Below are 14724 nucleotides of genomic sequence, written 5' to 3'. Positions count from 1 at the left end.
GTATATAGCTTTTCCTTTGAATTGTCTTTTTATGGACAATTTACTTATTTACTTATTTTTGCAGCTTTTAAAATCTTTATCTTTTTGTGGATTTATGATAAAGAAATTAGTTTTATCGTATGTTGACCATATTTTCTATTCAGTGCCATAAGAGTTGTTTTAAAAATCCAGTGAGCTGGACTTGAAAGTAGTTTATAAGAGTGGAGTACTATTATTTTTATAGTCCCAAGATTCTTTGTAGCCAGTTTCTAGACTTGTGTAATTTGAGGCAAATTCATATGAATTTATAGCTCATCTGAGAGAAATGATTAGTAATAAATATAGATGTTATCAGGAGACTTATGCTGACCCACTTTGAATTTTCTAAGTCTGGTTTCTGGTTTAAAAAATATGCAAACAAATTAAATGCTTTATTAGTCCAAGCTAATGAACTTATTTACTCTAAGTTACTTGCAAGTAGTGGAGTAAATAACAGCTTTGGCTCTGTGTGGCTGCCTAGGTTCAAATCCTGCCTCTAGCATTTACTATCTCTGTGACCTTGCGAAGTTATCTTGGTTTCTCTGTGCCTTGGTTTCATCGTATCTTAAATGAGCGCTGCCTGAAAGGTTATTGTAAAGATGAGAGTTAGTAAATAAAAATGCTTAGAACAGGGCCTGGCATGGTGTGGTTATTCAGCAGATGGTGCTGCTTTTGTTTGGGAAGGAATTAGTGGGGAGGGAATCAACAAAAGCAAGGAGAACTTACCCTGATGATCCTCTTGTGAGAAAAAAGTGTATCTGGTAGCAGCAAACAGAAAGTGCCTCCACTCACATCTCCAAACCAGAGGTAAACACCGCTGTACCCTGAGAGATGGGTAGAGGGAGCAGGTCAAGGGCCACTTCCAGATGTCCACTGCTTCTGGCCCCCATAGCCTGGAGGAAACTGCAGCACTGGAATACTTGCTTTAATTTTGTGTGCTGATATTGTTTACACTGGTGCCTGCTATGTTCTATCACCTTTGGTGACTAGATTTCTAAATGGGTAATATACTACTTTTTGATGATTTTTTTTCTTATGTGCCTGAAAATTTCCCTCTGGTTTCTGCCTGAATTATTCCCAGTTGCCACTTTATTAACCCGAGGCTAATAAATATAGAACGTTCTTAAGGATGAGTAAACAGAACCTGTAGATCATAAGACCAGTTCTATGAAGGTTTGGAGGAACTCCAGTTTTCCAAAATATTCTCACAGGGGAAAAAAAAAATCCTGATATGTTTCCAGATTTAGGAGACTATAGTTGTGTTCCACCAGTGAAAGGGTCATAATTTGAGATGAGGACAACCTGAAGAGAGAGGAAATATATGTATGTGTGTGTGTATACATACATACATACATACATATATAGGTACATAATTGAATTAAAAATTATGCTCTGCGGGGCCTGCATTTTAGACCTTACACAATATGAAATCTGATATTTATTAGCCATGTCTTTTACTTTTGTTTATTCTGATTCATTTACCAACTTGGGCCCTTGCTGACCCCGGGGGGATTGCTCCTCCCATGTTACTAAAAGACAGCAAACTGCTCTTCTGGCTACTATCCATATCTGCCTGATCACCCAGGGTCAGGTACCAGGCCCTCCCAGGGACAGCCCCTATGCTGCAGCCCCTGCTGAAACCATCCATCTAGCCAGTCTTAAGCCTGCTTACCTTGCCTTGCCCATTCCTCCCACAGAAACCACCATAAAGGCTCTCTACCTTCATTTTGCTCTTCTCCCAACCACTGATCCTGATGCTTTCCCATGGGCCCTCCCCTCCCCCACGGCATGGCCTGCTTCCTTCTTTTGGTATCTGTGACTGTAACAAACTATCTTTCCAATGGCAGTTGTCTCCTGCTCTGTTGGTTTCACCACACCTGTATAATAAAACCTATATTTTAAAATAGTAACACAAACTTGAGAGAGAAATCTTAGTTGTTCCTTTTAGATCTGCTTTTTCTTCAGGCATTTTTGTGTTCTGATCAAGGGTGTAGGCTTTGGACTCAGACCCGCTAGCTTCACATTCTGCTGTGACCTTGGACAAGTTATTTAACCTCTGTATACCCCCAAATGGATAAATATTAAGAATGCCTTTTTTTTTTTTTTTTTTGCTTCTTTTTATGGCATATGGAAGTTCCCAGTCTGGGGTCGAATCAGAGCTGTAGCTGCTGGCCATAGCCACAGCCACAGCCACAGCCCCTCGGGATCAGAGCTGTGTCTGTGACCTACACCACAGCTCACAGCAATGCCAGATACTTAATCCACTGAGCGAGGCCAGGGATCGAACCCACATCCGCATGGTTACCAGTTGGGTTTGCTACCTCTGAGCCACAATGGGAACTCCAAGAATGCCTCTTTACACATTTGTTGTTAGGGAGTTCCCATTGTGGCTCAGCAGTAAGGAACCTGACTTGTATCCATGAGGACGCGGGCCTTGCTCAGTGGGTTAACAATTTGGCGTTGCCATGAGCTGTGGCTCACATCCCGTGTTTCTGGGGCTGTAATGTAGGCTGACAGCTGCAGCTCCAATTTGACCCTTAGCCTGAGAACTTCCATATGCCAAGGGTGCAGCCCTAAAAAGATAAAAAAAAAAAAGAAAGTTTATTGTTAGGAGTAAATGAGATCTAAAACACGCTTAACTTAATGCCTATCCTATAAGTAACTTAACAAATCTTAGCTGCTTTTACTGTTACTCTTATTATTTTCCAGCTTTGCCTTTACTTTTTTCTAAAATATTGATCTTCTCTGGGGCCCTCCTCTCACACTATATATATTATAGCTCATCCCATCCACTCCATATATTTTGCATTTTTGTGACTTTTTTGTACTGTTTGAATTTTTAATTTAAAAATAGCAAAGCAGTTTTTAAAAAAAATCCATGAAGTTGAGCAGCTGAACTTAGTTTCCTTTTATAGATAAAACAGTTAACTTTTTCTTGACTATCCAGAGAGAGAAATAAATGGCAGAAAACTATTCTAACTCTAGTGCCTGACATACAGTAGGTGCTAAATAAATATTTGCTTAGTGGTAGATGAACAAATGATGATTGCCATTTAAGTTTCCCTTTTTCTGAACGTTTCTGGTGGAATGGTCTTATCACTTAGTGGTTGGCGTCTAGAAGACAGAGTAAATAGTTGATGAGGAACTAGAATCAGAATTTGGCCAGCAGTTGTTGGAGACTACGAATTGCTTTTCTGAAAGGATACCCAGCTCTTCTGAGAGCAGCACTTCTGGGAAAGAGAAGACTAGTGTCCAGAGGATGCATCAGGGTCAGTGTGAAAAGAGCATCTTAGGGTTGTGCTGGCTATTTCTCAGCCTGATGCAGGTGCTGGCTTGTGGGCCTATGGTACTGAGAGAGAGAGGTGTGCCAGTAGCTGAAGGAAACCTCTTCTTAGTAAGATGCCGTTTGTGGAAGAAGCTAAATTTATTTAGATACCTAACTTTCCTGGTTACATATGTGGCCTAGTTAGTCAGACAAATGTTTCTTTTCTTTCTTTCTTTTTTCAATTATTTTTTTCTTCTTACAGCCACATATGCAGCATATGGAAGTTCCCAGGCCAGGGGTTAAACTGGAGCTGCCGGTTCGGCCTACACCACAGCTATGGCAATGCCAGATCCTTAACTCACTGAGTGAGGCCAGGGATTGACCCAGCATCCTCACAGAGGTGACATTGGGTTCTTAACCCGCTGAGCCACAATGGAAACTCCAGGTGTTTCTTTTCTTGAGACCCTAACAGAAGTTTTTTAATAGGGAAATTATTTTATTGGAAAACTGGAGTTCAGTTAGATGAACATGAAGTTCATTTAGAAATAATCTCCAGGAGTTCCCGTCGTGGCTCAGCGGTTAACGAACCCAACTAGCATCCACGTGGACGCAGGTTGGATCCCTGGCCTCTCTCAGTGGGTTAAGGATCTGGTGTTGCCTTGAGCTGTGCTGTAGGTCACAGACACAGCTCTGATCTTGAGTTGCCGTGGCTGTGGCGTAGGCCAGCGGCTACAGCTCTAATTGGACCTCTAGCCTGAGAACCTCCATATGTGCAGTGCGGCCCTAAAGAGACAAAAAGACAAAAAGACAAAAAAAAAAAAAAAAAAAAGAAAGAAAGAAAAAAAGAAAGAAAGAAAGAAGAAAGAAATACTCTCCAAATATGAGCAGGTGCTATAATTACTTTGGTTTTATGTAGTATTGGTGGCTGGTTAAAATGTTAATGCATAAACTCTAATGCAGTTTTTTGTTTTTTCGGTCTTTCTTTTTAGGGCTGTACCCGCGGCACATGGAGGTTTCCAGGCTAGGGGTCCAATTGAAGGTACAGCTGTCGGCCTACACCTCAGCCACAGCAACACGGGATCCGAGCCACATCTGAGATCTACACCACAGCTCAGGGCAACACCAGATCCTTAACCCACTGAGAGAGGCCAGGGATCAAACCCCCTCATGGATGCTAGTCAGGTTCACTAACTGCTGAGCCACAACGGGAACTCCTAATGCAGTTATTTTGAAGGGAACTCATTTCACTATTAGAGAGCCTGTTGAGTTCTTAGATAGCAAGTCATGGAAGAATAAATAATTTTTCATTTTGGCTTTTTCTTTTTGAATCTCATTTTCCCAAAGTAAGGAGTAAATAATGAAACCAGCTTCTGGGCTACTTATTTTTTGTGAATTTTTTCAGTCTGTGTTTCCTTGTAAACAGGGCTTCTCAACTTTAGCATTGTTGGTTTGAGCTGGATAACTCTTTGTGGGGCTCATCCAAGTGCATTAAAGGATGTCGAGTCTCATCCCTGACCTATGCCCTCTAGATGCCAGTAACACTCCCCTCCACCTCAGTTACAACAACCAAAAATACCTTCAGACATTGCCAAGTGGTGGAATTGGGGATGGGGGCAAAATCAACTTTGAGAACTACTGCTCTGTAGGAATTTACTGGGACTTTTTGGTTTTGCTTTTTGTTTTTAACTGTCTAAACATGGCTCTGAAGTCACATAATTGAGAATTGTTTTTTTTTTTTTTTTTTGTCTTTTTGCTATTTCTTGGGCCGCTCTCGCGGCATATGGAGGTTCCCAGGCTAGGGGTTGAATCGGAGCTGTAGCCACCGGCCTACGCCAGAGCCACAGCAACGCGGGATCCGAGCCGCGTCTGCAACCTACACCACAGCTCACGGCAACGCCGGATCGTCAACCCACTGAGCAAGGGCAGGGACCGAACCCGCAACCTCATGGTTCCTAGTCGGATTCGTTAACCACTGCGCCACGACGGGAACTCCGAGAATTGTTTATTCCACAAACTTCACATTAATTTTTGAAAATAAATAAGAATAATTGACATTGACAGGTAATTAGCCATTTATTTGTAACTCCACTAAGACTGGTAACTCGAAATTTTGAGTGACCTGGGCATTGTTACAGGAAGTTTGCAAATCCAAACATTTGCCCAGTGTTAACTGAATTTTTGTTTTGCCATTTTTATTTATTTATTTATTTATTTATTTATTTTTGTATTTTAGAGCCACAGCGTGGCATACGGAGGTTCCCAGGCTAGGGGTCAAATTGGAGCTGCAGCTGCTGGCCTACACCACAGTGACAGCAAAGCAGGATCCGAGCCGTGTCTGTGACCTACACCACAACTCATGGCAATGCTGGATCCTTAACCCACTGAGTGAGCCCAGGGATTGAACCCACAACCTCATGGTTCCTAGTCAGATTCATTTCTGCTGTGCCATGACAGGAACTCCTTTTTGCCACTTTTTTGTTTATTTGTTTTGATTTGGGTTTTTTTTTTGTTTTTTTTTTTTTTGTCTTTTGAGGGCCGCACATGTGGTATATGGAGATTCCCATATACCAGGCTAGGGGGTCTAATTGGAGCTGTAGCCACTGGCCTACACCACAGCCATAGCAACACCAGATCCGAGCCGTGTCTGCGACCTACACCACAGCTCATGGCAACACTGGATCCTTAACCCACTGAGCTAGGCCAGGGATCAAACCCGCAACCTCATGGTTCCTAGTCAGATTCATTTCTGCTGTGCCATGATGGGAACTCCCTTTGCCATATTGAAAAGTTTTATTGAAGTATAGTTGTTTTATAGTGTCGTGATATGAATATTTTTATAAATTAAATATGTATATGTTATACTCGTTGATGCTTATATGATTAACACTCAAGTTCATTTACAGATGTCACTAAATTAACATTTGCTTTTTGTCATATTCTCTTTCAGTAGATACAAAAAGTATCACTACCATTATATGGAAGTTTATAAAGGCTTGAGTGTTCAATTCTAAAGTTTAATAGTTTTATTTTTCCCAGATTAAAATTATAATTTGAATTTTTCAATTCTACATTTTTCTGCCATTGTATTTTCTTAAATCTTTTATACCACACTCTAGGAAAACCTAGCATCTGATTTTTTAAAACTTTTTATAATGGACTTTCAACATTATACATAAAAGGAGAGCAATAACAGTGAAAGTTCCATGTACCCATCACCCAGCTTCAGCTTGAGCAGTTGCTGACATTTTGCCAAACTGTCTGTCTCATCTCTTCCCCTTCCACCCCCACCTTTTTTCATGGAGTATTTTAAGCAAATCTCAGACATTACCTAATTTCACCTGTAATTAGTATGTGTCTCTAACAGATAAGTACATTCTCTCTTTTTTAAAAAATGCTAACCCTAATACAATTATCTAATAAAATTAATAATTCCCTAATACTGTCTAAAACCTAGTTTGTGTTTCAATTTCCTCAAGTATCAAAAATACCTACTTATAATTGTTCCAACCAGGATCCCAACAAAGTCCACCCATCACATTTGGGTGTTATGTCTCTTTAGTCTTTAGCAGTTTTCTCCACCTCCTCTACCTTTATTAACCATTTATTTGTTGAAGGAACTGAGTAATTTGATCTGTAGCTTTTCCATATTCTAGATTTGGCTGATTACATTTGATAAAATGGCATCAGAGTTAACACGGAGTTCTTTATTTTAACATACCACTCTTTTATCTTGTTTCCCAAAGGACATTTTAACTATTGTTTTATCACTTGAACAAGTTTAAGAATGCCATAGCATTCTTATTTTGTACTCAAGGCAACTAAAACCCAGAGAGGATTTTCCTGAAATATGGTAGCTTACTCAGAAAGTATCAGACTGCTCAGTATTTTCCTTAGTACTCTTGAAACCTGGATGTATCATGCTTTTAGCAAAGGCCTCACCTATTTCATTTTTGCCCCTGTGCCTAGATCTTACCTGCCACACGGAGGGTGTTTATTAGTATTTAAACCTGAAAGGTTATATCTTGTTCTATCTATAAGAGCTTAAAGCAGTTTAGAAGAGAGAACCTAATTATAAAAGCATTTTACCCATCACTTCCATTTCTGCACTAATCTTCCTTTTTAAATGCAAACCAGCAATAATTGTACCAGCACTTCTACAGAATGCACCATAAACCATGCAGAAAATAAACAGTGCATGAAAGGAGTGGTTCAGACTTTATATATCCATTCGTGTGGGATCTGTTATCTTGGGGGAAGCATGAAGAGCAGGTAGATTGGACTTAGAGAGGCGTTTTATTGCAGTGCTTGTTCAGCAAAAATGTTGGGGTTTCCTGTCTATTTTAGCTTCTTTTTCTTACAAAAATATATTTCAGCCATCAGGACAAGCTTAGCACAACCAAAGACTTGTGGCATTTTTTCGTTTAGCAGAATTCTTTCTGGTGCTATGATGTGTATCTTCTGTCAGCTAAAATTTACAGGAATAGTAGACCACAAGGATTTCCTGAGGATAAGCTCCCACATGCTGTGTCTGGGGTTTCTCATATTTCTTTTGGCAGCAGTAACATTCTCTAATACGACAAAATTATAGTCTGAGTCCAGTGCTAATAATTTCTCTTTAAGAAAACAACTTAACTGAAACATTTGTGGTTCTGTTTTGCATGAACCAAGGAAAAATGTGTTATTAGAGAAAACTACCTCTCACCACCTACTCTGCCTTACCATCCACCAAAAAAAAAAAAAAAGCCCCTTTCTAAAGTTGGATCAACCTTAATTTCCAATGTGATAAATATCATTAGACAGCAACATAAACAGAAGCTCTTTGGGACCTTCAATAATTTTTAAGACCATAAAGCAGTCTTGAAACCAAAAAACAAAATTGAGCACCACTGGTCATGATTCCATTCTCTGAGAGCTTTCAGAGAGTGAACAGGTTGTTTGGCACTTTCAGAGAAAAAGATAATTCTATATCCCAAACATTTTTAAAATTAATGTAAAATAATAATTTTACTAAAAATCCCTTTGCATTCTTAAAAATTGCTCATGTGTTACAAGGTCTGCCTTAGCCAGTTCATCTTGGCTAACATTCAATTCATTAACCAAAGGATGTTTGTTTTTCATTTATGTATTATTATTGGTTAAAAAATTTTTTTGCCGCACCCATGGTATGTGGAAATTCCTAGGTGAGTGACCAAACCCAAGCCACTACAATGACACTGTCAGATCTTTAACCCTCTGTGCCACAAAGGAACTCCTCATTGGTTAGATTTTCAATTTTCTTTTGGCCCAAAGGTGACTGAATCATAAAAGTAGAAATAAAACAGTAAAATAAATGCTACAACTCAGAATACTACTATAAACATAGTAAATAGAGCTTTAGTATTCATATAGTCTGAGTTTATATATGTTAGAAAGTGATACAATTTGCATTGACAGCCAAAAAGCAAGAAGAGTGCAAACTTGATATAAGAGGATGACTGGAATTAATATTTAAGTGGACCTGCAGCACCTGCATCCCTGATTTCCAGGGTCTACTCTGAAATTTTGCCAAAAACTTAGTCAAAGCGCAGTGATGGCCTTGGCAAGCCAGCATTTTCAAGAACTATAAAACAGTGCTTTCTAGGCTGAAAGTGACGAATTCTGTCACTAAAGATATGGAAGAAACCAGAACTGCTAAGACATCATTCATAGTTGCATAGCACAAATGGATGTGCCACACCTTTGACCCTAAGCTTGTGAATCAGCCAAAAAGTTAATGAGATGTTTCATGTTTGGAGATAAGCTACTGACAGAATTACTGTATCAAATGACACTATTGGACATTATCAGCAGTGTACAAGGTAAATAATTAATGCTTCCATTTTGCAAAACACGAAATAGCAATTGTTGCAGACTATGGTGGTCAAACTGAGTGCGTATGCCTTTAGTTGATGTGCAGAGAGAAAAGGGAGAACAAAATATTCCTTGTCTGTCCTCTGTTTAATCTCACACACACACACACACACACACACACACACACACACACACACACACACAAATGTTAACAGGTACTCTATTTTGTTATTTTGTGAGCCGTGACAAAGCTGGAATAGGAAGAGTCATTGGAGTCAATGTAGACAGCATCAGCTAAGTGTGCTGTAAGAAAGGGAGTTAAAATTTGAAGCCAAAGAAATTAACCTTGTCCCTGCCCACCAAGCCTTTTCCCAGAGAACAATTTGCCGTGGACCTTGAGTCAGGAGTCAATAAACAAGCTGTTGGGCCTGATTTTTACCCCTCTGTGCCTGCCTGTTTTTACATCGCAGGTGAACAAAGAACGCTTTTACATCTTTAAATGATTGGGAAAAATACCAAAAGAGTGATATTTTGTAACACATGAAAATTATAAGAAGTTCAAATTTTCTATTGATAAGGTTTTATTGGAACATAACCACATTCCCTGGTCTGTGTATTGGCTGTGGCTGCTTTCACTCTACAGCAGCCAAGTTGATTAGTTGCAACAGAGACTGTGTGGCCTGAAAAGGCCAAAATATTTATTATCTGGCCTTTTACAGAAGAAGTTTGATGACCCTTGAGTTAGAGTAACTCCACTTTGATCCATCATATTTATTGTTCTTCCCCATGGGAGTTCATTTGAAGAAAAGGTTCCATTGCCTTAAAAACAAGTTTGTTTTTTTTAAAGTATGTAAACTTTTCAAAAGGTCAGCCCCAAAGAGCTAGTGTTCTTGGTTTTTTGCCGCTCTGGAGGCAGAGCAGGGTGTGGGGCTCACAGTTCAGCTTGAAAATGCAGATGAAATAACTTAGGGCAATATTTGAAGATACATTATGGATAATAAAAAAGATGAACCATTTGTGCCACCAGAGATTTTAAGTCTGATACAGGGATAAGACTTGAAGTTCTTCCTCCTTATTTAAAAAATGTTTATTTCTTGTTCTCAAAGGAGAGGTTAAGCATAGCTTAAAAGGAAGGCATTTGATTCATCCTCCTGTTCTTTCAAATTGATAGCCAGTAAATTGCTATCAGTCCAGCAAATTCCCACTCTTCCTCATTTTTCCAGACTCAAATATATATTCCCTACAAGTGTTGGTCTAAGTTGGCTGCCTTGCTCCTCTGTTTCCATAGCAACCAATACAGTCCTATACTTATTAATTTGCTTTGTGTCTCTGTGCTAAACTATAGGTAAGCTTCTTTGGTGTCTTCCTCTCTAGATGCTGGAGGGACTATTTGCAATTTCAGGTAATACAGCATATTTCAGAGCATTGGCTTTGCAGTCAGACTTAACCTGCATTCTCTAGCTGAGTCCGTGTTTCCTCGGCCATGAAATGGGAACAACAGTAGTGATGATGGTAATAATTTAGAGTTTGTTGTGAACCTTAACTGAGATGAGCTTTTGCCACATAGCACTACGTCATCTGCATGGCTGTTGTCAGTTTTGGTGGCTTTTGTTATTTTATCTCCAACACCTGATAGAAGGTCTTTCTTAAGTATTAAATATATTGTTGAATGGAACCAAGATTTATTCTAAACCTGTTGCTAACTCTGTGCTTTAGAGAAGACAAAAAGTTAAAATTTAAGCTTGCCATTGATCTAGGAAGAATTGTCCTGTGGGTTTTCACCCAATAGTGATGACCATGTTTCGGCTTGATGGAGTTAGGGTGGTTTTGTTCTTTTTACTTCGTTTTTTGGTCTGTTCCAAAACCTGTGCTCCTTCCACACAGCTTATATAAAGCTGAGGTATAAATTGAGGTATAAACTATGTGCCAGGGACTGTTCCAAATGCTTTCTATTTATTTAGTCCTCATAAGAATCCTGTGAGCTAGGTGTTAATTATTATTCCTATTCTTAGGGGAGACAGCCACAGCATAGAAGGATTATTCATTGCCATGGGTTGCCAAGCTAGCAAGAGGTAGAGTTAGGATCTGAACCCATAGTCTGGCTTCAGAGTTTGTGTTATTAACCTATGCTGTCTCTCATTTGCCATATGCTTGTATGTCAGCTTATTTTAGGTAACTTTCTTGGAGTTTGAAGTTTGTTTACAGTGCTGGCATATGATTGACAACACACATTTGTACCTGAATGAATTAATCAATTGATGGCGTGTTAAAATTATAAATGATACAGGACGATCACTGCTTACTTCTTCTTCGCTTCAAGTAATAACTATTTTTCACTGTAGGTTCTCTTTGGGGCTGTCTTTAGCCAGGGTTAGCTATTTTGAAGCAATCTATTTTAATACTACAAAATTTTGGACAAAGAAATTGCTTAACAAACCTATTTATATTCCTAAATTCATTTTTTCTTCTTGGTAGTCCCTTAAAAAAAATCTGTGTTTTATTGAGTTTTTCCTTTTTTGGGTTACTTTTTTGAATCGTTTGTTGACCTTTTTTTTAATGTTAAGTAGCATTGTGACAGATAATTCAGTTCTTTATAGAATAAGCCTTAAAGAATTTGGGCATTCTTGTCGTAATAGAGAATTTGGTCTCTGAAACTTGTGAAATACTGTTGACCCCTGAAACATAGGGGACTTAGTGGCACTGACCCCTGCACTATCGAAAACCCCTGTATAACTTCACAACGGGGCCCCCTTTTCTCAGTTCCCCTTCCAGGGACTCAGCCAGCTTCCATGATGAAGTGCTGTGGTATGTACTTATTTTTGAAATAGGTATTTAATTTCATAAAAGTGGACCCCTGCAGTTCAAACCCATGTTGTTCAAGGGTCAACTATAGTAACGATCTTGGACTTTATTTTACGTCTCTTTCAGAATTCTCCACTTTACCAGTACTTACAGGATCTGGGACACACGGACTTTGAAATATGTTCTTCTCTGTCACCAAAACCAGAAAAATGCACAGAGACAGAGGGACAACCAAAGCCTCCTGCAAGAGCGCTGCCAAAAGTAAGAAGGCATACTCATCTCTATGACTCAATCTTGTGTTCTTTACTGATTATTTAAACTGCCTTTACTCTTATCCTTGCAAAACCACCTTGTTGGCACCTCCATGTCCTCCCCCACGCTGGTAAGACTTTCATTTTTATTTCATCAGTAGTACATGTCTGTTTAGACAAACATGAATGCTCTCTATTTGGGACTATCTCATGGTTGATTTGTATAATGAAATATGATTGAGGATTTTAAAATATCACCTATTTAAATATTGAAGTTATCTGGAAGGAACCAGAAAAATAAACTAAAACCTTAATGAGAATGCAACTGTAGGACTCTTGAGGTAGAATTTTTAAAAACATTTTTAAAGGAGAATCCAAATTATAAGAAGCAAATTAGTATTTCATAAACAGTTTCAAGGATATGTGATGGAGTGGGTATATTTACCTAAATGTCTCGTGCCCTTTCTACCTGCAATATCATTTACTTTTATACAGTAAAATTTTTAGAGCTAATGTACAGCACTGTGAGGCTGAGATGTTCTATAAAATGCCTTCACTAGGAGTTCCTTCTGCTGCTCAGTGGGTTAAGAACCCGACATAGTGTCCGTGAGGATGTGGGTTCAATCTCTGGCCTCGTTCAGTGGATTAAGGATCTGGTGTTACGCCTGTAAGCTGTGGCATAGGTCACAGATGCAGCTTGGATCTGGTGTTGCCATGGCTGTGGCATATGCCTCAGTTGCAGTTCCAATTTTACCCCTACCTCAGGAACTTCCATATGCCACAAGTGCTGCCATAAAAAGGAAAAAAAGATGCATTCACTAGATTGATTTATGTTCTATTGGCTGTATTTACTAAAATAAGAAAATATTCCAGTACATTTCAGTTTTAGCAAAAGGAATTCTAGTTTGCTAGAAAAAAATATAACCAGATTACCTCATTTCTTGAGCATTCTGGGTTGGTTTTCTTTCTTTTTTTTTTTTTTTTGCTTCGCCTGCAGCATGTGAAAGTTCCAGGGCCAGGGACTGCACCTGCACCACAGCAGCTACCCAAACCACAGCAGTGCCAATGCTGGATCCTTAACCCACTGAGCCCCCAGGGCACTCTTTTGAGCATTCTGGTTTAATCAGTGTTTTATTATAAGACTGAGTTACTTTCAGGAGAAGGCTTTAAAGTTTTCAATTAGTCACTTATTCTGTGATAGAGAGGGAAGGAGCTTTCCTTCCTCCTAGAAAAAAATTCTAAAATGTGAGGTAACTAAGGTGGGCCCCCTTGCAACAGCTGAGTAAACACCAGAGAAATGTTTTTTTCGACTAACACAAGGTGGAGTTAGGGACTAGAACCAGTTTTGCTAGTCCTCTGTACTTAAACCCTTTCTTCTTGCTCCTTTCAAATATGAATGTTCCTGGGAAAAGTTTTGAAAGCAAAATCTAAAAATATATCTATAAAGATTATTTATAGATTAAAATTTGTATTTAAGATTATTTGGCCTCAAAAGACAAAGAATAGGCCAAGAGATAGTGTTGGGTAGGAGACCGACATTGACCTCTAGTGTGTGTGTGTGTGTGTCTGTGTGTGTGTGTGTGTTTCTGTGTCTGTGTCTGTAGGCAGGTGCACCTGTGCACCAAGTTGTGTTTTGTAAGTATTTAATTTTTTTCATTTATGACAGTTATTTTTACATATGGAAACGTTACTAATTTATAAATAAATAAGTGTTAAAAGTTTCATCCTCTCAGAAATTAAGGAATGGTAAAAAGCATAGCCAGAGGGTGTTTTCTAAAATTACCACATGTCTAAAAGTTCGTTTAGCCTTTATGTTACACATTTCAACTGTACGAGCTATATCTTACTAAAATGGAGTTTTTCTAAATCTAGAGCAGCGAAATTTTTGAAAGATTTGTTGTTTCTTCTCAGAAGATATATTTTTAGAATTTTCACCCAAATTCTGTTCAAGCTGTGAAGGTACCAGTAATTTTCTTCGGGAAGCAAATTTTCTGTTTGAGTTCGTGGTGAAACAGTTATTAGCATCAATCACCTTTTGAAACTTTTTAAAAATGTGACTGTTAAGTACTTACTGAGTAGTCTGTACTAGTATTCTTACAATGAATATTCATTCTCTGTATATTTTTCTGGTTTCTTTTCCTGTGATTATTATTAAACATTCCTTCCATAGCGTTTTAGCATCAGTCCCCTCGGCCGGTTTTCTCTGAGGGATCTTGTCCCCTTTTTTCCCCTTCTCCATTTTCACTGAGTTTCAGATACTTGTTAGACATTTGCATCTGCCGGAGCTCCAGAAAACTCAGATTCAACACGTCTAAAGCAGTTTTTTTTCTTAGCACTTCTGAAACAAAGTGTTCTTTCTATATTCCCAAACTACCACACTCTCAATTATCTTACAATTTCCCATCACTCCGGCATTGATTTGCTCACTAATTTGCTCACTAATTTGCTCACTGAGATTTATTGACTCAGTTTCTTTATCTCTAAAATCAAATCCTTATTTATTGCCATTTTTGCTATCCTAGTTCAATCCTTTATCATTATTTAGCTGGACTATCATGG

At 38.7% G+C, this 14724-nt stretch overlaps 2 protein-coding genes across 13 annotated transcripts in view; one reads left to right on the top strand and one right to left on the bottom strand.

The window, feature by feature from the left end:
* The window catches only part of FGD6 (FYVE, RhoGEF and PH domain containing 6), a 142776-nt gene extending 141189 nt beyond the window's left edge, over positions 1–1587 (bottom strand). Inside the window, exon 1 of the mRNA XM_013998063.2 lies at positions 745–1587. The gene's annotated coding sequence lies outside the window, so the exon portion shown is untranslated. The remainder of the gene's footprint in view (positions 1–744) is intronic.
* Positions 1–14724, top strand: part of VEZT (vezatin, adherens junctions transmembrane protein) — a 104742-nt gene that overhangs the window by 16150 nt on the left and 73868 nt on the right. For 10 of the 12 annotated variants that reach the window (XM_013998069.2, XM_003126713.5, XM_005664249.3 and 7 more), the window contains one exon: positions 12041–12175. In XM_013998069.2, coding sequence (XP_013853523.1) covers positions 12041–12175 — 135 coding nt within the window. Of the gene's footprint in view, positions 1–12034; positions 12176–14724 lie in introns of those variants that run through there. The other 2 variants (XM_021092750.1, XM_021092747.1) reach the window with 2 other exon arrangements.

Source organism: Sus scrofa, chromosome 5, assembly GCF_000003025.6.
Source record: "Sus scrofa isolate TJ Tabasco breed Duroc chromosome 5, Sscrofa11.1, whole genome shotgun sequence".
Lineage (NCBI taxonomy): Eukaryota > Metazoa > Chordata > Mammalia > Artiodactyla > Suidae > Sus > Sus scrofa.
The sequence above is the reverse complement of the archived record's forward strand: the minus strand, read 5'-3'. Positions and strand labels throughout refer to the sequence as shown.